Source organism: Phycodurus eques, chromosome 5 (genome assembly GCF_024500275.1).
Source record: "Phycodurus eques isolate BA_2022a chromosome 5, UOR_Pequ_1.1, whole genome shotgun sequence".
NCBI classification, from domain to species: Eukaryota; Metazoa; Chordata; class Actinopteri; order Syngnathiformes; family Syngnathidae; genus Phycodurus; species Phycodurus eques.
Genome location: NC_084529.1, coordinates 10,681,526 through 10,704,300, shown reverse-complemented (window position 1 = coordinate 10,704,300; position 22,775 = coordinate 10,681,526). Strand labels below are relative to the sequence as shown.

Here is a 22,775-nt window from a genome sequence, read left to right as displayed (position 1 = left end):
GCCACCGGAGCTGCTGAGACAGTTCTACACAGCGGTCATCAAATCAGTCCTGTGTTCTTCCATCACAGTCTGGTTTGGTGCTGCTACAAAAAAGGACAAACACCGACTGCAACGGACAATCAAAACTGCTGAAAGGTACCCCCCTACCCACCATTGAGGACTTGCACGCTGCCAGAACTAAGACAAGGGCGTGCAAAATCCTCTCGGACCGTCTGCACCCCGGTCACTGACTCTTCCAGCTCCTTCCCTCAGGTAGGCGCTACCGATCAACGCAAACTAGAACTAGTAGACATTCCAACAGCTTCTTCCCTCTTGCGATCAACTTCTTAAACACCTAACCTATAATTCCATTACAACAAGCTGGAAATTTTTTGACTTGAGTTCGTTGTCACATTTCTGTGGGGCCAATTATGTATTACTCGTGCACTCACTGTAGTTGTCTCGCCATGCTGCACTATTTGCATATACTGGCCACTCATGCCAGAGTAGCATCTGCTCCATTTGCACACTGATTGAGGAGTATCTGTAACATTTGCACAACCATCATTGTCCCAGATGATCGGACTACTCGTCACTTTAAACCGCATACACTCCTTGAAGTCTCAGCGCCCTTTGCACAATGGTCATTGCACCGGACTATTGCAATATTAGTCATTCGAACTGCTCTAAGTGCTAGAGGACTCTGCATCTTTTTGCACAATTGTTTTTTGTCAATGTCTTTATGTCCCCAAAGTGTTCTGTAAATTGACTGTCTGTTGTACTAGAGCGGCTCCAACTACCGGAGACAAATTCCTTGTGTGTTTTGGACATACTTGGCAAATAAAGATGATTCTGATTCTGATTCTAAGGAGTGAAAACCACAGCAGAACAATAGTGAGACAATCTAGATATTTGAACACAAGTAACGTTATTTTTAGATTGGGGGGGGGTGGGGACACACCCGGTGAGGATATGCAATAACTAACCAAGAGAACCAGATAAGAGTGGACAGAAAAGAGCAGGACAGGATGTGTGAAAATGAGAAAGGCAGTGCTACTGTCGAGTGGTGCGGTGGGATTCTTTTTTAGTGTCTAAACACCTGTAAGAACCTGTGAATTGATATGTTAGTATAACCTGTTTTGTTATAAGTGATACCAGCACAAGAAATGAAACTCTATAGTGTTTCTATCGAACTTATTAGTGAATGGAAACCATATCACACGCCTGTTAGTCAACCGGTGTATGGAGTTGGTGAGCCGGCACATCGAGGAAGGGTGAAAAGGGGGGGTGTCAGTGAACCCGTCCAGCAGCGAACCCAACCAGGGCGACGCCACCGACCACCCAGGACCCAGGGAGGTCCCGAGCCCGACCGAAGTGCCCCAACCAGTCCCAAGGGGAGGGGCACGGTCACCGGACGACCGCCCTCCCCCCCCACACCCAACTTTCACCCCCCCACCCAACGAGCCCCACCTCTGCCACTGCCCCCATCATCCCGGGAGAGCATGGGGGCCCCAGCCACCAACAAGGGCCCCACGCATGAGCTAGCCGCCAGCCAAAAAACGGTCATAGCCTGCCAAAGCGAGCCCAGGTTAAGCACCCATCATGAGTAGGTTTGGGAGAATGGTGAACCGACTGGAACTGGGACCAAACTCAAAAACCCTGGACCCCAGCCCCGATGCCCACAGTCCGCTCATCCTGAAGAAGAAGCGTCGAAAACCAACAAAGAAGAATGTACACGAAGACACGCCCGCGCCCAATGGTGGCGGCGGCGAACAAAAGCGCATCCGACCCCGCCAAAATCAATGACTAGTCGCCCCAGTGCAACACCCGGAACAAGACCTTACCGCACAAAGCAGGCTCCCACGACGTGCAGTGACTGATGCGCCCCAAACCCCAGTCCACACCGCACAGATCCCCAGCGAAGCCAACTCCCAGTCAACCAGGTGAGGGAAACCACAAAACATGTCCATGCCAACACCGAGACAGCCAACAAGGCTAACGGCCGGCCGCATCCCAGCACCGATGGTGCTAGGATCCAAACCAGTCCCCAAACCAACGCAAGCGCCGATGACAGAAAAAAAAGCTCAACACCGACCCAAAACCCCACCACAGCAACTCCACACCACAATGAACTGGGATAAAACCCACACAAACGCCGCCCCACAGCACCACAAACACCAACCACGTACCCCACCGGTGAAAATCAGGAAAGGAAACAGTGCTCCACAGGACCCAGCCCCATCCATAAAAAAAATAATAACATTAATAACAAAAAAATTAAAAATCACCGTGCGAAGCCCCCAATTGCGCCAAAATGCCGAGCCCCGGCGCATACCCCCAAAACAAAACGCCACAAGCTCAAAACAGGAAGCTAAGCCAAAACCCGCACACACAAACCACCCGACGCGATGAAACAGTCCCAACAATTTCTTCCAAACATTAAAAACTATAGTTATAGTTACAAGTATGACACTCGTCCAATATATTTGAGCCCCTGAAAAGTGAGGTGGTCTGCATACAATGGCTGTGATTCCTAAATGGCAAATGACAGATTTTTGTGAAACGTCTTAAATTAAAGTTGAAAGTCTCCACTTTGTTTGAATTTCAGTCAATTGTGGTTGTTTATGTTCTTTGGCTCACAAGGCAATGGTTATATCGAAGGGAAGGAGTTGGAGAATTTCTTTCGGGAGCTGGAATCCGCCCGGAGAGGATCTGGCGTGGTGAGTCAAGTAGTCAGTCATTTAACACATTCTACACATTTACTCACATTTCATTTTTCCAAAGTTATATACTGCATGTTGTGTTTGTAGGACCCTTCAAACTCAACATTCAGAGAAAAGATGAAGGAGTTCATGCAGAAGTTCGACAAGAACAAAGATGGAAGAATTGAGATGTCAGAGGTAAGACATTGGGTGGATCATGGTTATTCTGCTTGGCATCTCTACTTTTCATTGAAAAAGGAAAATGGCATGTACAGGTGAAAAATTAAATGATTTGGAAATGCACACACACACACACATACACACACGCACACACACACACCTACGATGAAACACCTTATATATTCATTCATTCATTCATCTTCCGTTCCGCTTATCCTCACTATGGTCGCGGGCGTGCTGGAGCCTATCTCAGCTATCTTCGGGCGAGAGGCAGGGTACAGCCTGAACTGGTCGCCAGCCAATCGCAGGGCACATATAAACAAACAACCATTCGCACTCACATTCACACCTTTGGGCAATTTAGAGTTTTCCATTCTTTCTAAGTAAGGTGTAGACACTATTCATTTGATTTTGGAGATAATTTTTAGATGGTGAAAAGGTTCCGATGTTATTGATTTACAGTTTTTCTCAGTCACTTTTCTTTCTTACATTTCTCTTATCAATCTTGAAATTTTCAAAGCACTAAGTGCATTTCTCAAAACAATTTGGACAAATAGCAAAACACCATGGATTACCTGCAAAAGTCAGTGTCTTTTGCTGAAAATCCCTTGTTCACCTCTCAAAACTAAATAACTGCTTCAATGAACATTTCACTACCATCAGAATGACAAGTCTGTGTGTCATCGTTTACAGATAGGACAGTCAAATTCTTTAGTCATGTCAATATAACAATATATGCTGGATGGATGTTTGGATGAAAACTGTGGCTAGATTTCGATGACAATTATTTTAAATTTAAGTTACACCTAAGCTATACTGTATGTAGGAGATTGATTGCAAGAGACTGGAGAAGATTCACAATTACACCTTTACTGTTTGTACTGTATTTTGTTGACAGACCTCAACTCATTGCGATACAGAAAGGAAAAGACAGCACTGCATAGCACAAAGTAAACAAAACAAAAGAGTAGAAAAATAGGGAAAAACACCTAAGACTATGATTGAGATTGGTCTACAAGTGAGGCTCTTACAGTACTGCATTTCATCAGTAACATGCATTTGTCCTCAGCCTCTTCTGCTTCTTCCTGTTTTCCCTCCTCTCAACTCCCTTGCCAGGCAGCAATTTCTCTTCTTCTTTTCTTTGGCTGTTGACCCTGTCTAATTTATTGTTCTTCCATTGTCAGACATTGCTCCATCTACAGTATTTACCAGTGGATGGGCCATCAGAATCAGAATCAGCTTTATCAGCTTTATTGGCCAAGTATGTTACAAGACAAACAAGGAATTTGAATTTGAGATGCACCTTTGAGCTATTTCAGAAAACCGATGGATCAAGTGTTGATCTAATAGTTCACACATTTCCCTTTGTTAGAGAAAGTCAAGATTCACTAGTGCCTAAATCTTGTCGGGGGTGAGACTATTCAACAAAGAACAATATCAAACATTTTGATCAACATTACATAAGAAATTAATAATGTCGGAAACAGCAGAGAATTGTTCATAATCATTTGCATGGAACTACCAAAGCATTTGCAAAGAAATGAGAAACTACTTTTTTGATGTGCACAACTGACACAATGATGTGAAGCTTGAACAAGTACAACTAAGACAAACTGTAACATGGCTATTAAAATTCAGGTTTGAGTCCAATATTACCCCTGGATTTCCAACTTGATTTAGTTTTAGAGAGAGTGTCTCAAGGTGACTGATCATATTTTCTCTTTTGCCACAGACAATGATTTCAATTTGGTCTGAGTTTAGCTGAAGAAAATAGTTTTTGCACCCACAACATCTGTTCGATACAGTGACAGAGGGAATCTACAAGCCAACGCATGTAGATCAGAGAGTCATCTCCATAGTTTCAGTCGGACAATTTTTAGCTGTATATGAACTAGCCTAATGGAAGTATGCACAGATTGAACAAAAAGTGTCCCAGGATTGACCCATGGGGAACACCACAGGTCATAGCCATTTGGTCTGAGACACAGTTACCGATTGCAACAAAGTACGTCCTGTACTCGAGGTCGGACTTGAAATAGTTTATAACAGTACTAGAGATTCCTACCCACTGTTCTCACCTCTGCAATAAGATCACCTGGTTGACTGTGACAGACGTTGCGCTCAGGTCCAGGAGAACTAAGACTGAGACTTTACCTGCATCTGTGTTCAGGCAGATACCAACTCACCAGTCAACAAATAACTCAATTCTGTGTAGATAGACAAACTTTGGTAATTAGTGAGGATAAGCGGAACGGAAGATGAATGAATGAATGAATATGTGTCAAGTCAAAATAAAGTTCAACGGATTCAACTCTCAAAGGACTACAAAAATGGCGGATGAACTATAATAAACCAGAAGGACCAATCACCACACAGCTACTGCCTGAACTCTAAAAAGACGGTGCATGTCGCAGTTGGAACTACTTAAAATCAAGTAGCAGACAGCGACGGCCAGAAAGACCCTTCCTTCAATGTCTGAATACGGAAACCCATGCAAAACAAATCCATCTGCAAATGCTATAGAGAGGCAGCCAGTAAGAAACTGTGATCAGAGACTCTAGCAGTTACATCGTTTGTGTGTGTGCTACCATAGAGCTGGTTGCCTCGTTACATGTGGGTTGTTAACCATTTAGTTCCCATGGGTGCTAATTGTTTGTTAATGTCCCTGATTGATTGAAATGTGGTGAAATTATTATATGTAAAATATGGGGTTTTAATTTGAACTTGTCTTTTGAGAAATTATGAAATTAAGATTTATTGTGTAACCACAGGGTAAATTAAGCAATGTAAAAATAGCGTGGATTTTAACGTCATAACTCAATGCAAACATTTTGTATTTTACTTCATAATTTGTTGATAAACTTCACTGTATTAAAATCTTGCCAATAAAAAGTTACCAAGGTTAAAAAGTAATTAATATTAAATAGTTAATGGTAGAATACAGTTAGAAATTCAAGAAAATGTACATTAAAAGGCATTAAAAAATGAAACGTAGACTATCCATCCGTTTTCGTTACCACTTATCCTCACTAAGGTCGCGGGCCTGCTGGAGCCTATCCCAGCGATTTTCAGGCGGGAGGCAGGGTACACCCTGAACTGGTCACCAGCCAATCGCAGGGCACATATAAACAAACAACCAAACAACCAACTCACATTCACACCTACAGGCAATTTAGAGTCTTCAATCAACCTACCACACTTGTTTTTGGGATGTGGGAGGAAACCGGAGTACCTGAAGAAAACCCACGCAGGCACGGGGAGAACATGTAAACTTCACACAGGCGGGGCCGGGATTTGAACCCCGGTCCTCAGAACTGTGAGGCAGATGCGCTAACCAGCCGGTCACCGTGCCACCTAAAAATAGTCTGAAAATAGACTCAGAGTAAATAATAAAAATTGAGATTCATACTTGACAGAAAGGCTGAAAGAATTAACAGCAGTGGGTCACTGGATTTTCACTTAATTTTCAATTCAATGGAACAGGACCGGTGTCACAGGATATGTTTGTCTTGTATTTTGTATATAGCCACTGGAAATATTGATGACATTATGTACAGAATTCAAATAAAAATATTTTATGTTTCTTTGATTTGAGGGGTTTTCACCAAAAGGCTAAAGGCTAATAGCTTGTTGAGATGTCCTAAAACTGCACATAAATAAAAAGAAGAAAAGGAAAGCTGCCTGGTCATTTGAGTGAATTCCAGTGGGAACCTGTGGATAGATGATTCCATCCCTTTCAAGTGGAGATATTGCATGGCAAAATTTGAGGAGCTTGACAATATGGTTGAAGGATATACAGTATATATTTTTTTTACATTCCTAGAGAATTGTTTTATTTCATTATTCATTATACTGTTAATCAAAGTGGCGGCACGGTGGACGACTGGTTAGAGCGTCAGCCTCATAGTTCTGAGGATCGGGGTTCAATCCCCGGCCCCGCCTGTGTGGAGTTTGCATGTTCTCCCTGTGCCTGTGTGGGTTTTCTCCGGGCACTCCGGTTTCCTGTCACATCCCCAAAACATGCATGAATTGGAGACTCTAAATTGCCCGTAGGTGTGAATGTGAGTGTGAATGGTTGTTTGTTTGTATGTGCCCTGCGATTGGCTGGCAACCACTTCAGGGTGTACCCCGCCTCCTGCCCGATGATAGCTGGGATAGGCTCCAGCGTGCCCGCGACCCTAGTGAGGAGAAGCGGCTCAGAAAATGGATGGATGGGATGTTAATCAAAGTGAAAAGCTGTCAATCAAATGCACAAATGTTGCATACTAACAATGTTTTGTGATAATGCCCTATTCAAAGGTTTATTAATTCCTTTAAGAAAGTTCTAACGTGCAAAAACTTGGACTAAAAAGATCCTGGGACTCTGCAGGTTGTGGTATATTATTTATGTAGAACTCATCCATTTGCAACTTAACAGTCAAAAGGTTTTACAGCCTCCATCGCTAAAGAGCGTTGACTCCTCTATTTTTTCTTCTCATCTATCCCATTTCTCTGTCATTCTATCTCTGTAGCTGGCCCAGATTCTCCCCACTGAAGAGAACTTCTTGCTCTGCTTCAGACAGTTTGTCAGTTCCAGTGCTGAATTCATGGCGGTAAGTGTGTGTGTGTGTCTCCGTGTGTGTTATTTAAGCAGGTATTATCTTCTTATAATATCACTTCTCAACAAGTCTTGGCTCGAAGGCTTACTTTTGCCAATAAAGCACAATGTAACAGTGCACATTTTCCTGGCTTTCCATGAACTGGCGGTTACGGTAATTGTGTCTCGTGACTTGCTGTATATTTATACTGGTTACTTGATGCAAATAAGTTTTTAATGATATTAATTGCTCCTGAGCCGAATATCTAGACGAAGAAATAGACTCAATATGACATATCAAAGTATAAAATTCATTATCAGCACTTTCATGGCATCATTTAAAATAGATGAATAGTAATTGAGGAAAATGTAAATCAAGCAATACTGTATGTCTCAATGGTAGTTATTATTTGAGAGGATCTTTGGCCGCTGACTGAGACTTTGCCTGCAAACTGTCCTAAACCAATCAATCATAATTTTCAATAGGCCCATCATGTAAAGTTTTAGCAGAACACAATTACATTATGCAGCTGCTAAAATGCAAAGGCAGCATAGCCTTTTCTTGCCAGTATTCACCAATTTTAACAGTGTTGGCTCAAGTTTTGTTCTGATCTGCCTGAAACACATAAAGTGACTCAGCTAATCCGCTTTGACTTTTATGTGAACAGAAAATTGTTCGATTTTGATGTATTGTTTATTGCAGAGGCTTGAGGCAGAGCTATCAAGCAGAGCAAACAAATCTGTGTTTTATGTATATCGTGAGTCCAGTTCCTGCCAGGTTTCATGTTCAAACATATAAAGAAGTACATGCAAAGCTTGGTGGATGAACCATGTGACCACTCAATCTCCACCAGAAGCTCTATGCAAACTAAACAACAACAACAAAAAAACTGCCCAAAAACATTATTAGTACAGCACTACAGTGTGTCTGATGTGATGGGACCACATAGAATATTACAATTATTACAGAAAATATTTATTTATAGCAAATGTCAAAACTATTTAATAATTCTAAGTTTGGTAAAATGCCTTTGTTATGTGCAGTATGAATAATGACTGATTGTAGAAGTAACACAAAGCTGTCCCCAGAGTTTTGAAAGATACAATACTTGGAATATAAAATAATTTAGTCTACCAAATCCTTGCTCAAGATAAGAATATTGAAGATTTTTTTTTGTTAAATTTGCTCCAATAAAGGCATGTAGCCAATTTTTGACCCAATTGCATACAGGGGAAAATATGTCCTTCTCTGCAGTGTTATTCAGATGAAATAATGAAAATAGAGGAGGGTGAAGAAAGGAGAATGTGTGAGGAAACCAAAGGACTACTGTAAACAGTCACAGAGAAAACTTAATGAAATGTCGATGGGAAGCTGAGAGCCAGAGTTTGAGAACATGAAACGAGAGGAGGATTAATCGGTCTTTGTTGAAGGGTGTGGAGAGGGGGAAGTGAGCAAAGAGATTTTAAAGGGTTAGAATGAGAACACAGGACCTTCTATTTTCAGGGTCATGTATAATGGATAACACTACTGCTAGCTCTTCTCTGCAGAGCCAAGCAAACGAGAAGGGGAGCGATGGGGAGGAGGATAGATGAAAAAGGGAGAGGACCATCCATCTTTGACAAGGAACCCTTATTTGGACATAGGCAGCTGCTCGATTAAAACATTCATTAAAATGACTGTCTGCCTTGCTCATATCTTCCCGTCTCTTACTGCCTTTGTCTGTGTATTGTATACGTTTTTCTTTATCCTGGTGGGAAAATGTCTTTTTGCAGCATGTTCTGTAATGCATTGTATGGGTTTCAACAAAAGGAGTTCAAACTTGGAAGCAAAATAAAAAAGTCTATATTTTTTGCTTTTCCCCATTTCTTTCAGGCATGGCGGCGATATGATACAGACCGCAGTGGTTACATTGAAGCAAACGAATTGAAGGTTTGTATTACATTTTTATCAAATTACCAATCAAACAACAACATCTTAAATGGTGATTATGGTACTTAACACGGTTGCAACCATTAAAAATACATGTTTAACTCATGGATGGACAAAAATTATATTTTTTTATTTTGTCTCTTTCTCCTCCCCAACTCAATCTTCCGAGCAGAGCACTCAGCCTAAATTGTAATAACCAGTCTCATTTTCATCATACAGTATACATATTGAAACCATTGTCACACACAGATCACAGCCAATCAATCGGTCGTGATGTAGGACTTGATTTCTTTGATTGTACATCCAAATTAATTGCATAGTCATTCATTCTGTAGTTTTCGATGAGATAGAAAGGTCAGATGTGCCTTTAGAAACGTTCACAAGATAATTGAACCTTCTGAATGGAGATCTTATCAGGCTAAATTACATTCTTTAATGTCTCTAAAGATTTCTGAAAGACATTTAAGGAAACTGCGACATTTGCGAAATATGCTGAACTAAATTTTTGTGAAAAGGTACAGTAGATAAGAGCAAAACCAAAGTCTTGTGCTTGTTTGAAAGAAATTAATTTATGTAAATTATTACAAGCATTGCACAAAATTGTTCTACATCATTTAACGTATGTAACTTATTTAATCATGTTTATTGTGAACACAGCAAGAACACACCATTACTGATACACTGCACGAGTGGGAAGTTTTATTGAATGACTAAGTAGCAGATTATTTGAAGAGCATGAGCTCTGAAGATTACTCTGTTTTCCTGGTCAAAAAAGTCTAACTGCTCTTTGTCTGAAGCGAGGCTTCACCTAGCCCACAAGGGTTAGCAACAGTCGCACCATGTTGCAGGATTTTCCTGAGGAACATATAGCAAAAGATCTGAAGGAACTAAACCTTGACAGATACAACACACCTGTGGAACAGGCCCTGGGTCTTCAGCGGCATTGAGACAAGTTCAGCATGGAGGTGCCTCAAAGGTCATGCACCAGGCATGGAATGTTGTCAGTGGCAAGTTCTGTCTATGATCTTCTTCGGTTTCTCTCGCCAGTTATGTTGCTTGCCAAAATCTTGCTACAGGAGTTTTGCAGAAGGAATCTTGGCTGGGATGAGTCCATACGTCAGGACATCCTGCATCAGTGGGTGAAATGGATGAAAGACCTGGACGTGTTCTCTGAATTCAACGGTTGATAGGTGCAGCAAACCTAAAGGTTTTGGACATCCCACACAGGCTCGTCTGCTTCATCGCTTTTCAGATGCCAATGAGACAGGATAGGGAGCAGTAACTTGCTTCAGAATGCAGACCATAAGAGCATCCATGTTGTATTCCTGAAGGGCATACTTAATTAATCTGATTTTTGTAGTAAACATGGGTTGTGGGCTGGTGTAAAGCATAGCATTTTCATGACGCAATAGGCTCGGCGGAATATTGTTTGAAATGGTGAATCCAGATCTGGTCTTCCACTGTGACAGGATGGCAATTGCTTGATCCGCTCCACCAATAATGTGACATCACAGTAGCCCGACACTGCATAATTTGCAGGAGGAATTAAACAAAGACGGCGGTGTTATACTTAGCCCCATTACCTCACAGTTGAGGAATTCAAATTTCTGCCCCGGCCTCCTTGTGTGGAGTTTTGCATGTTATCCCTATGCTTCCATAGGTTGTCTTCCGATACTCCAATTTTCTCTAATTCCTGCAAAATATGCATATTAGGTGAAATGAATTCTCTAAATTGTCCATAGGTGGAATAGTTGTTTGTCTGTATGTGTCCTGGGTTTGGCTGTGACCCCACAACTCGCCCAAAATCAGCTACAATAGGCCGTAGCTCACCCTCATCCCTAATGTGGACAAGTCTTGTAGAAAATGCATAAAGGGATGAGAAACGTTACATGGTAATGTCCTTAATTGCAGCTGCTGTGCTATGTTTCATAAACAAGTACCTATTTGTTTATGGGGTTGTGCATTATTTGATAGATAGAACATTAAAAGGCAGGAAATGTGTGATTTATCATCGATAAAATTGCGAGAGGTCCTCTTTGTACATACTGGGTTAAAATGGAACAGCTTGACCCACAAAGAGCTGGAGCACTTTTGATGGCTGTCGCTTTCAATAAACAGACAAAATAAATCATTGACGTAGCTTGGTGAACACAGGGAGGGAACGTCTCACTACAGTATATTGTTAGAACAGGTGTAAACTTGAAGAGAAAGAGAAGAGAAAACTTAGCTTGTTACTTACAATTAGGTCCAGATTTATTTCAACATTTTCAGGTTGACTGTTAAATGATTCTGGCTTTAAAAAAAAAATACCACAATTGGATTTTAATTAAAAATTGACAGCTTTTTTACACGGAACACCTCCATTTTAGAGGACCAACTTAGACAAAGTGACATAATTGTAACAACAATACATTTCATTTCATTTTATTATTGCAAAACATTTACAATTCGGTTTAAGCAAAGCCAATTTTTCAGGTGAAGTTTCTAAAATAAAAGCAATCAGTTGACTTTCCACCACCCACCTTGTGAAAACATTTCCGAAAAAATTTGTTAAGCAAAGCGTCCAACTGTGGGAGTAAATAGGGTCACTTCATAGTCACATAGCCTGTTTTTGTTTTTATGGGATCACATTTCCAAGGTGCAAGGCACAAATGAGGTGTGGCTTCTTTACTGCTTTTGAAAAATGTAAATGAGCTTGCAATCAGATAACATTGAACACATGGGTCGTAAGGGGGTAAGTAAACACACGTTAAAAAAAAAAAAACATTTACAGTAATATATACTATTTATAGTTATGTCAACTCAACATGTACTTAAGTTTCATTTGTTTTTTTCTTTAATCTCTTTGCAGATTTAAACTCCGTCCCTTATTATTTATCGATTTCAAGTTTATCTTTTTCCCTATCCATTGTCACACATCACATCAAAACTTAAATGAGTAACAGTGAAATGTAATACATGTCACAGTTTTTTTATAGCCTGTTATAGATTTGCTATTTAATTTAATTTTATTTTATTACTTTTTTGCAACAATTAAAGACTTAATTAGTTTTTAACTCACCATGATGGCTTCAAAGACACTTTTAATGTGGTTTTCAAGAAGTAAACCCATGGCTGAACGTCGAAGGGTGGGTGGCATTGGTGTATTGCACCCGAAAATACATTTTAAACTACACATTGATAATACATATGTCGGCGGGGAAGCGGCCAATTGTCAACAATGGCTGCCCTTGTAACCCATATTAAAAGCACCCCACTTGTCTCATTTTCCACAAACACATTGCTAAACCTCTAACCTTGCTCCTCTGTCAATCGCATTTCCTCAATGGAATTTCTGGTGCGAGGCGCTAGCATGTATACAGAGGAACGGGAACGATGACTTAGGAAGTTGCAAAGAGAGAAATGAGATGAGCCCATGGTATTATTTCTGAGATATGTAGGAATTTTTTTAAAAGTCAGAACAATTGCATTACTTTATTGTTGTTGTGAATGTACAGTATAAAGCCAAGAGTGTAAAGGGTTTTATGAGTCATTAGCATTATTTATGTACTTGCATCCGTAAAATTTGAAGGGCAATGCATTTAAATTGTGCAGTTCACATAGTTCAAAGGATGGGTGTTCTTTAATCAATGCATTTCTACTTTGCATAGCGAAGTTAAACATTTACTGTGTCAGTTGTTGAAATTATAATGCTAATGACAAACTTTACTGATTAGTTTCAAAACTAATCAGTAAAGTTTGGCCTTTAATTTCACTGCTGTTTTTATTACTGAATAAAGTTGTTCTTCATAAATAAACAATATCATTGTTTATGATTTTTTTCCCAAAATAGTTTAAGAAATCTTGTTCAAGTTCCCTGTGCATAGGACTGCCATAGTATTAGTGTATTTATCTCTTGATTGTCTTAACTATTATGGGCTAAATTTATAAATCATCAACTTTTTGAAAATAGAATGTCAAGCATGGGTGTCTCAGCATGGGAGGCATTTACCCATATAAAACCTATAAAAAAAACCTATACCCATATATAAAGGTGGCATAAATTAGTTTTTTTGCGTGTATCTGTTGCATTATTAATCGAATTATATGAAAATAAACAATATACAGTACTACATATTACCAAATGTTATTTCAAGAGACTTTTCATGAGGAAGATCCTTGTACACTGATTCTGCAGTTGTGAAATGTGTTGCTTTTGTTTGTCTGTGTGTTCAGGGCTTTCTGTCAGACCTCTTGAAGAAGGCTAACAGAAACTACGATGAACAGAAGCTTAACGAGTACACAGAGACCACAGTAAGGCTCGTTCCCATGTGTAAACACTCGCACAAACAAACACACACATTTATTTTACACCACGATTGTGTATTAAACGTAGTTATTAAATACAAATTGAAGAATGGGAGGAAAAAATTAATTAGGTTCTTGATACAGAGTTTATTTCATTAAAAGAACACAGTTAAGACAAAAACACAAACATAAAAAGTCTAGTCTTGATGAAAGGTGATATTTAGTGTTGTACATTTTACTCCGGGGACTTCCATTGTACGCCTGAGTAGTCTGGGCAGCTGGTGTCCTGCAGGTTGTGTGTTTACAACCCAGATGTGCTAACATCTGCTACTTCTTGGAGCCCCGGAGGTGACCTGACCTGATTTGATGAAGCAGGTTGCAAATCTTCTTTAAGGCTCTGCATGAAAACAAACCCCAACTATGATGTTGGGCATGAACATGGCATTTCAAAAGTAGCTGGTGGTTTAAGAACTATTGATGTTCTTCAGCTTTAATTGAAATACAATACAATGACTATTTGTACATATGATAATTAATGAAGTCTCATGTGAAAAATACCCACTCACCTTGAAGAAACTATAAGGTTATCCCTTTATTGTCCTTCTGTACAAAGTTGTAGATGCAATTTAAAGTAGAGAACTTAAACTTAACTGCTATTAATTTTTCTATTCTTACATTTCATATCATATTGACTGCATTAGCCTATGAATAAGATGCCTTTCAGTCATCCACTCCTGCCTCTTCTCATCTCTGCTTCGCTTTGTAGCTCAGGATGTTTGATCTGAATGGAGATGGAAAACTGGGCCTTTCAGAGATGGCAAGGTAATGTGCAATTTCACTTTAATCACTACCCTCGGATCATGTTTATGTTGAAACCCATTGTCTGCATCTTCAAATAAAAGAAAACAATTTTGTCCATTGATTGAATTTGCCACTCTTCTAGATTGCTACCTGTTCAAGAGAATTTCTTGCTCAAATTCCAGGTAGAGTACAACACAATCCAAAGAGAACATTGATTCTTTGATACATCTTTTTGATTGGGTAGATTTTGAACTTTTATCTTTAAGTGAAAGTAGAGTCATATTTTTATTTTTAAAGGGTGTCAAGCTGACCAGTGAGCAGTTCAATGCAATCTTCACATACTACGACAAGGTAGGTTGTGAAACAAAATTTAAATGTACTGTACTACATTTCTGAACCAGGACATTTGAAGAATCATCACATTGGATCAAAAGCTGCTCATGATTCTTTTGTTTAGAATAACTAATAAGTGTTGAACCGATTATTCTACAAGTCGATTTTCAACTCCAAATCGGTGTTTAAAACTTGTCAATTAATTGCTAATCATGTGTTTTTTAGACCTAGACTTCCAATTGACCAATTTAAAGAGGAATTGCCCGTCTGCTGCCTTCTCTTAAACTCTGTGGAACAATGAAATGTCCGGCCAACAAGCTGTCACAGTCTAGTTATGTCCATGTGGTTCTGAGAGTACGAAAATAAACTAGTTGCGGATGAGAATAGCTGTTAGCGTGGATAGCTTAGGCTATTCCATGTGCTGCTATTCTTAAAATATTCGCACCAGCGACAGTGCGACCATGTGACTGGAGGTGAGGAATGAGGGGAGCGGGATACAAATGTTATGTTCAATAATGTGCAGACAACAACTGTGTTAACAAGAACCTTATTCAGCAGATAAGTTGTATGATACAACACCCACCAACAACTCGACACTTGTGTCACTTTACGACAATGACGTCAGTGTACGTATATAGACACACTGTTAGACATATTATAGGGTTTTTACAGTAACAGACTGGCAACACTGTTGCAAGTAATTTACTGGAAACTTAAAATACAGTAACTTACTCCAGTGTTACATCAATGTTTCTATTCATCGTGGTGCTATTGAGTTACACAAGGTAAACGGGAGCTCTTTTGGGTTACAGAAGAAGTAGGCCAGGTAACGATTATCTTGGCATGCAGCAGAACTGACCGGGATGTTACTCTATTGCACACAACCCACAGTCAGGGTTTCATGGAAACAAAGTGCAACATAATGTAACGCGAGAGTTAAATAAGACACATTCAAAGAACTACGGGTAACATAAACACACATGATCAATGTTACCTTAATGCTTATCATTCATGAACATTTAAGGATTAAAGTCTTTATTACAGCAACAGTTCAACATCTTATGGCGCAATGCCATACGGCCTCACAGTTCTGCTGCATGCAAAATATGCAACATATGTGTAACATCAACCAAAATCCAATGATGCAGTGGAAAATCTATTTAATTACTGTAAAATCACTTTAAAATATTTTACAGTAAGGTATGTGGTCATCCGTCCTTTGTGTTTGTGTTTGTGTTTGTACCATTGATGCTTAGCATAATAGGGTTTTGTGTTGAATCATAATTTCTTTATAATTTTATTCTATCCATTATTGCATTATGGTTTTTCTGGCCCTTAATGGCTTTGTCCACCATTTTTTGTGGGGTCCACCTGTGTGGGTGGTTTGTCCCCATGTCTGACACCATGTATGACTATATGGCAAATTCTGGCGCATCGGGTCTGTACCGTCTGGTCGAAACATAAGTAGATGTTTGTTCCTCTATACGAGCTGTTATAGCCTTCACAGTTAATCACTTCGCACAAGTCAGACACAAGCATTGTTTGTTCCTTTCTTGTGATTAATTGTAATTTGGAATGGTATTCCACATTTGCTTGGTACCCTTTCTCCTGCTACATGAATTGTTGGTCTACTAAATTCCCCCTGTTTGCCGAATGCAACTTGAGGCAATAAATGCAACACTAATGAAACAATCAAAGTGGTTTGGCTACACAACATTGTGACCTGTGGAACCAGGTAGTCCCTTTTCCTTCAAGTTGGTAGTCCTCGCAGTCACGGTGAACGGTCCCGTCCACCTTGGTTCAGACCACTTCCTCTTTATCACACGAAGCCAAACAGATGCAGGTGGATTATCGCCGTCCGACTGGATGCCTGCAAAGCTAATGGAACATAGCTTCATGAGTAAGAAATAAAATAATCCAACACTACAAAAAATCTCTCATCTTTCAAAAAACCCTAATAACATTCGCAACAATGAGTCAAAGGCCAAAGGTGGGGTCGTGACTTGTTGAATGCTTATTAAATTGTGAGGCTGCAGAAAGCATCTCGGAGAGTATATTTATTTTCAACAATGTCAGGTGAGCATTTGTCTTAGTAGCTTAGTGAAATATTAATGAAGATGGGTACGCCAGTTCTTGCCAGCAGGAGAAAATGTAATGCATTGTATTTGTGGAGGAGGTGGGGGTGGTTTTTTGAGCAGGGTCTTCAAATACCAATTTCACGAATCCAGTACTACTTGTAACTTTGAGATCATAATAGTAGCGACATAATGTGTTTTTATTACCTCCACTGTGCACAAATCATGCAAAGGGAGAATCTTGTCGGATGGTGATTGTTAGATAGTTTGTTATATTAACTATGTTTAGCAGGAAATAAGTGTTCACGGTGAAAATAAAAGCTGGCTGTAAGAACTGTTTAAAACTGCATCACCCATGCACATAATGATTGTTCAAAGAGTAACTGATGAGATATGTTAATTTTCTATCCTTTGTGGAGGATTAGGATTGGTTTTTTATTTGTACTTTGTCCCTTAGCCAAAATTGCAATAATCAGTATCAGATTTATGAAGATTAATGTTATTATTTTGCAGTAGTTGGTAGCAATTTCTAACACTATTAGTCTTTCTTTACTCTCTTGTTTATAAAATACAGACAAAATAAATGGATGCCGTTTGGCCATTGCTTGCGGGTGGAAGTAGTATACACGGTGCAGTGTTTCACCACCTCTGTGTTTCTGTGCAACCCAGCAAAGCAATAAAATAATGCACATACAACTGCATTTTTCATGTAAAAAAAAAAAAAAAAGTTCCCAGCTCACCTTTGAGGGAAAGTGGTGACTGGTCAATGCAAAATAAGCCCAGGAAAAAATTAACCTGGCAGTGTGACACGAAAGATCAAGTTAAGGTCCACTAAACCAACCTCACTAATGTGAAGCTGTTATCCAACATCATCTGGTTGTGCTTGCATGTCAGATTCAAGATAAAGTGTGAGTCAATGACTTGCGTGTTTTTTTTTTTTTTTTTTTTGGGCGGGGGGGGGGGGGGCAATGGTGTGTAATTAGTGGCATCATCGTGATGTACAACCCCAATTCCAATGAAGTTGGGACGTTGTGTTAAACAAATAAAAACAGAATACAATGATTTGCAAATCATGTTTAACCTATATTTAATTGAATACACTACAAAGACAAGATATGTCATGTTCAAACTGATAATCTTGATTGTTTTTAGCAAATAATCATTAACTTAGAATTTTATGGCTGCAACACGTTCCAAAAAAGCTGGGACAGGTGGCAAAAAAGACTGAGAAAGTTGAGGAATACTCATCAAACACCTGTTTGGAACATCCCACAGGTGAACAGGCTAATGGGGAACAGGTGGGTGCCATGATTGGGTATAAATTCCCTGAATTACTCAGTCATTGACAAGCAAAGATGGGGCGAGGTTCACCTCTTTGTGAACAAGTGTGTGAGAAAATAACAGAACAGTTTAAGGACAATGTTCCTCAACATACAATTGCAAGGAATTTAGGGATTTCATCATTTACGGCCCATAATATCATCAAAAGGTTCAGAGAATCTGGAGAAATCACTGCATCTAAGCGGGAAGGCCCGAAAACCAACATTGAATGCCCGTGACCTTCGATTCCCCAGGCGGCAATGCATCAAAAACCGACATCAATGTGTAAAGGATATCACCACATGACCTCAGGAACACTTCAGAAAACCAATGTCAGTAAATACAGTTCGGCGCTACATCTGTAAGTGCAACTTGAAACTCTACTATCCAAAGCAAAAGCCATTTATCAACAACACCCAGAAACGCCATAGACTTCTCTGAGACCGAGCTCATCTAAGATGGACTGATGCAAAGTGGAAAAGTGTTCTGTGGTCTGACGAGTCCACATTTCAAATTGTTCTTGGAAACTGCGGACGTCGTGTCCCCCTGGCCAAAGAGGAAAAGAGCCATCCGGACTGTTATGGACGCAAAGTTCAAAAGCCAGCATCTGTGATGGTATGGGGCTGTGTTAGTGCCAATGGCATGGGTAACTTACACATCTGTAAAAGCATCATTAATGCTAAGAGGTTCATACAGGTTTTGGAGAAACATATGCTGCCATCCAAGCAACATCTTTTTCATGGCCGGCCCTACTTATTTCAGCAAGACAAAACCATATTCTGCATGTGTTACAACATCATGGCTTCGTAGTAAAAGAGTGCGGGTGCTAGACTGGCCTGCCTGCAGTCCAGACCTGTCTCCCATTGAAAATGTGCGGCCCATTATGAAGCGTAAAATATGACAACGGAGACCCCGGCATTTTGAACAGCTGAAGCTGTACATCAAACAAGAAAATTCCACCTACAAAGCTTCAACAATTACTGTCCTCAGTTCCCAAACGTTTATTGAATGTTGTTAAAAGCAAAGGTGATGTAACACAGTGGTCCCAGCTTTTTTGGAACGTGTTGCAGCCATAAAATTCTAAGTTAATGTTTATTTGCTAAAAACAATACAGTTTATCTGTTTGAACATTAAATATCTTGTCTTTGTAGTGTATTCAATTAAATATAGATTCAACATGATTTGCAAATCATTGTATTCTGTTTTTAACACAACGTCCCAACTTCATTGGAATTGGGGTTGTACATAGGTTCTGCTGCTGCCATGCTGCCATTGGTTCTCTTAGAGTGCAGTGTGTCTGGTCAGTTAAACCTTAACAAGGCTCACAGTTAGAGCCCCAAATTAAGTCTCAACTGCATGATGGCATGCAATGATGGCCGAGTGCCTGACACGTTGCACTGATTTCTCACGATGCTCTGCTCGACCAGATGTCTTCTCAAAGCTAAATACAGTGGAAAGTTCTCTTTTTTCCAAGATTTGGTATATTTCAGTGAAGAAACTCTGAAGAGGCGGCACGGTGGCCGACTGGTTATAGCGTCAGCCTCACAGTACTGAGGACCCGGGTTCAATCCCCGGCCCCGCCTGTGTGGAGTTTGCATGTTCTCCCCGTGCCTGCGTGGGTTTTCTCCGGGCACTGCGGTTTCCTCCCACATCCCAAAAACATGCATTAATTGGAGACTCTAAATTGCCCGTAGGCATGACTGTGAGTGCGAATGGTTGTTTGTTTCTATGTGCCCTGCGATTGGCTGGCAACCAGTTCAGGGTGTACCCCACCTCCTGCCCGATGACAGCTGGGATAGGTTCCAGCACCCCCGCGACCTTAGTGAGGAGAAGCGGCTCAGAAGATGGATGGAAACTCTGAAGAGCATCTTTGTGAACAAAAGAAATGTGGATTAATTCAGTTCTGTGTTATCTTCAAACAGAATAAACCGAAAATGGACAGCAATCATTTTGTACCAATTTGAAAAATCTTCAAAAACCATTTCTAAGTTAAAATGTACTTCTCTCTTTAAGATATACATTCACAGTTTATGACTATTTTGAAATATACTATATGCATTATGCTGTTATTCATTCAGTATACAAGTAACCTATTTATTAAGTTTATCCAAAGAGCAGTTCTTAAATAGAAATAATATGTATTTAAAAATGTCGTGGAAGGCAAGGACGAAAACAGCACGTGTGTTTCTGTTGCCTTGTTTCAGGATGGGAATGGCTACATTGACGAGCAGGAATTGGACGCCCTGCTACAAGACCTTTGCCTGACAAACAAGACGGTGAGACGTGGGCTTTGGTAAATTCCTTAGCAACAGCAGTTCCAACAGAATGTGTGTGCGTGTGTGTATCTGGGTTAGGGTTAGCTTAGTTATGCTTTTTCCCTCCTGCAGGCTACATCCATACTGTATGTAACAGAAAACCAACATACATAATATCTATTCAAATAAAAAATTATGATAATAATTATAATAGATGAGAAATCTATCAAATGAAATCCATTCTGGTCATTGCAAAAAAAAGGAACTATTGCTAACATAGAACCTTGAATGCAGTATTGTGTTTATACTGTGTTACCAGCGGCCACGGCAGCTCCGTTTGCCTGAAACATAGTGCTTTGTGGGATTTTAGTTTTTTTTTTCCTCGGTATTCAAGTCATGCTGTTTTTTCTTGTGTGTGTCACGTCTATCACAGTATCCGTGATGGGCCGTGAAGGGCAGGGGCACAAAAGCGTACTACAGTTCTGAATACCACGGCAGCTATTAGAAGGTTAAGTAAACATATGTTAGTGGTGCGTGTGGGCACTCTTCTACATGACTGCCATGGCCACTGGGAACATAGTTTAAACGCAACAAACAGGCAATGTTTTAAGTAACATTTAAAGAGCTAATTTCTAAAATGCTATTTTAAATTTTTAATTTGAGAGTAAAATTACATTTACTTGCACAGACCTACAAATTTAAGGAACATTAAATTTGTTCTGTTAAAACAATCCACATGCTTGATAACTGACAAATCCCACAATAAAGTTATTTATTAAATCATACATAACAGTGTATTTCCTATAATATTACAATGTATTGAGTTTGGTAAACCACCAGATCAAAATGCAATGCATTAAAGATATACTGGGTAGCAAGTCGCCAAAAACAGAGCATTTATTGTTCAGTGCTCAGCTACTCTCTTTGCTTCTATGACCTCATATTCTCACCATCGACACCCAACGCTGGAATCAGTCCGTCACCTGAATTATTAAATTGAATTAATTAAATTTTAATATTAATAAATTTTTTATATTAATTAAATTGTTGTCCTTTCGCACATTGGTTTTCCTTATTCAACCAACGCTGTTCCCTCCCTAATGAAACCAATTCTTGCTCCTCTGAATCCCGAAAAGTATTCATCACGGGAACACGAAATGAAACTCGGCCCCATGTTGGATTGTATACAACACTGCTCGAACACTGATTAGTAGAAATAAACAACAACAAAACAGGCATGGCTATTCTCACAGTTTGGAATGTATAAACAACAACAAAACAGGCATGGCTATTCTCACAGTTTGGAATGTAACACTTTGTAGCACATTTAAAAGAGTTATATATTGTGACACAAAACTTTGACACGGCAGATAAAGGCTGCACAGAATATCATGACATGTTCCTTTTTTCATTTGCCGTTTGTCGCATTTAGGGAAAGTGCTTTTAACTTGGACATTCACCACTGTTAATATAAAAATGTAAAATGTATTACTTGTACTGCCATTTTGACATATTTTTCAGTTTGGGAACATGCCTAGTGCCTTGGACATTTAGTCCAATGAGGTATAATAGTGTAGATTGTACCTTGAGGGACCAACTTAGACTCCGGATGTGCCCCTATTTCAAGCAGTAATGCAAATTAGTGTTGTCCGGAGCTGCAGTAACATCAAATATTGTTTTATTTAAGAGAAAGAAATGACAGAATGTGACACAAAAAAAGTATTACTGCTCATAAGGTTTTGCCCGAAGATGTCATTTAATCATTGATATTAGGGTTGTCCAAATGATGGCCAGGGGGCCATTTGAGGCCAGCCAGCCATTTTCTAGCACCCCGCAGCATATACAAAAAAACAAATAACACTTGACACAGATGTGACACCCACATCCCCCATGTGAGTGACGCACCTGACAACTACTACTTCTAAGAAGAAGAAATTATTTTTACTGTACCTAGAGGTATGCAAAGAAACTATTTACAATTAAAATAGTAACAATAATTATTGATACTCTGCTACTTTATACTACTATATATTTATAATAATTTCTCTTTATAATGCCTCAGGAATAAAGATAATGCAGTTTCAGAAGCAAAAACGTTTTCCTTCACTTTCTGCTGTGTTCAGGTCTAACTTTGTCAACACATCACATTCGTGATTAATTATGATCCGCAAGTAAACATCACTTTAAGAAATGGCTTGATTGGTTTTAGTGTGTTTAAATGAAGAATGTCAATGAGGCCCTAGCATCATGGACACCCCATTTATATATTACATATATATGCCACGGCGGCCGACTGGTTAGAGCGTCTGCCCCACAGTTCTGAGGACTGGGGTTCAA

At 39.7% G+C, this 22,775-nt stretch overlaps 1 protein-coding gene across 2 annotated transcripts in view; it reads left to right on the top strand.

Moving 5' to 3' along the window:
- calb2a (calbindin 2a) overlaps positions 1–22,775 on the top strand; it is a 59,762-nt gene that overhangs the window by 35,803 nt on the left and 1,184 nt on the right. For both annotated transcript variants that reach the window (XM_061676661.1, XM_061676662.1), the window contains exons 2-10: positions 2,623–2,699; positions 2,790–2,879; positions 7,373–7,453; positions 9,311–9,367; positions 13,583–13,660; positions 14,421–14,476; positions 14,598–14,637; positions 14,753–14,806; positions 20,388–20,459. In XM_061676661.1, coding sequence (XP_061532645.1) covers positions 2,623–2,699; positions 2,790–2,879; positions 7,373–7,453; positions 9,311–9,367; positions 13,583–13,660; positions 14,421–14,476; positions 14,598–14,637; positions 14,753–14,806; positions 20,388–20,459 — 605 coding nt within the window. The remainder of the gene's footprint in view (positions 1–2,622; positions 2,700–2,789; positions 2,880–7,372; positions 7,454–9,310; positions 9,368–13,582; positions 13,661–14,420; positions 14,477–14,597; positions 14,638–14,752; positions 14,807–20,387; positions 20,460–22,775) is intronic.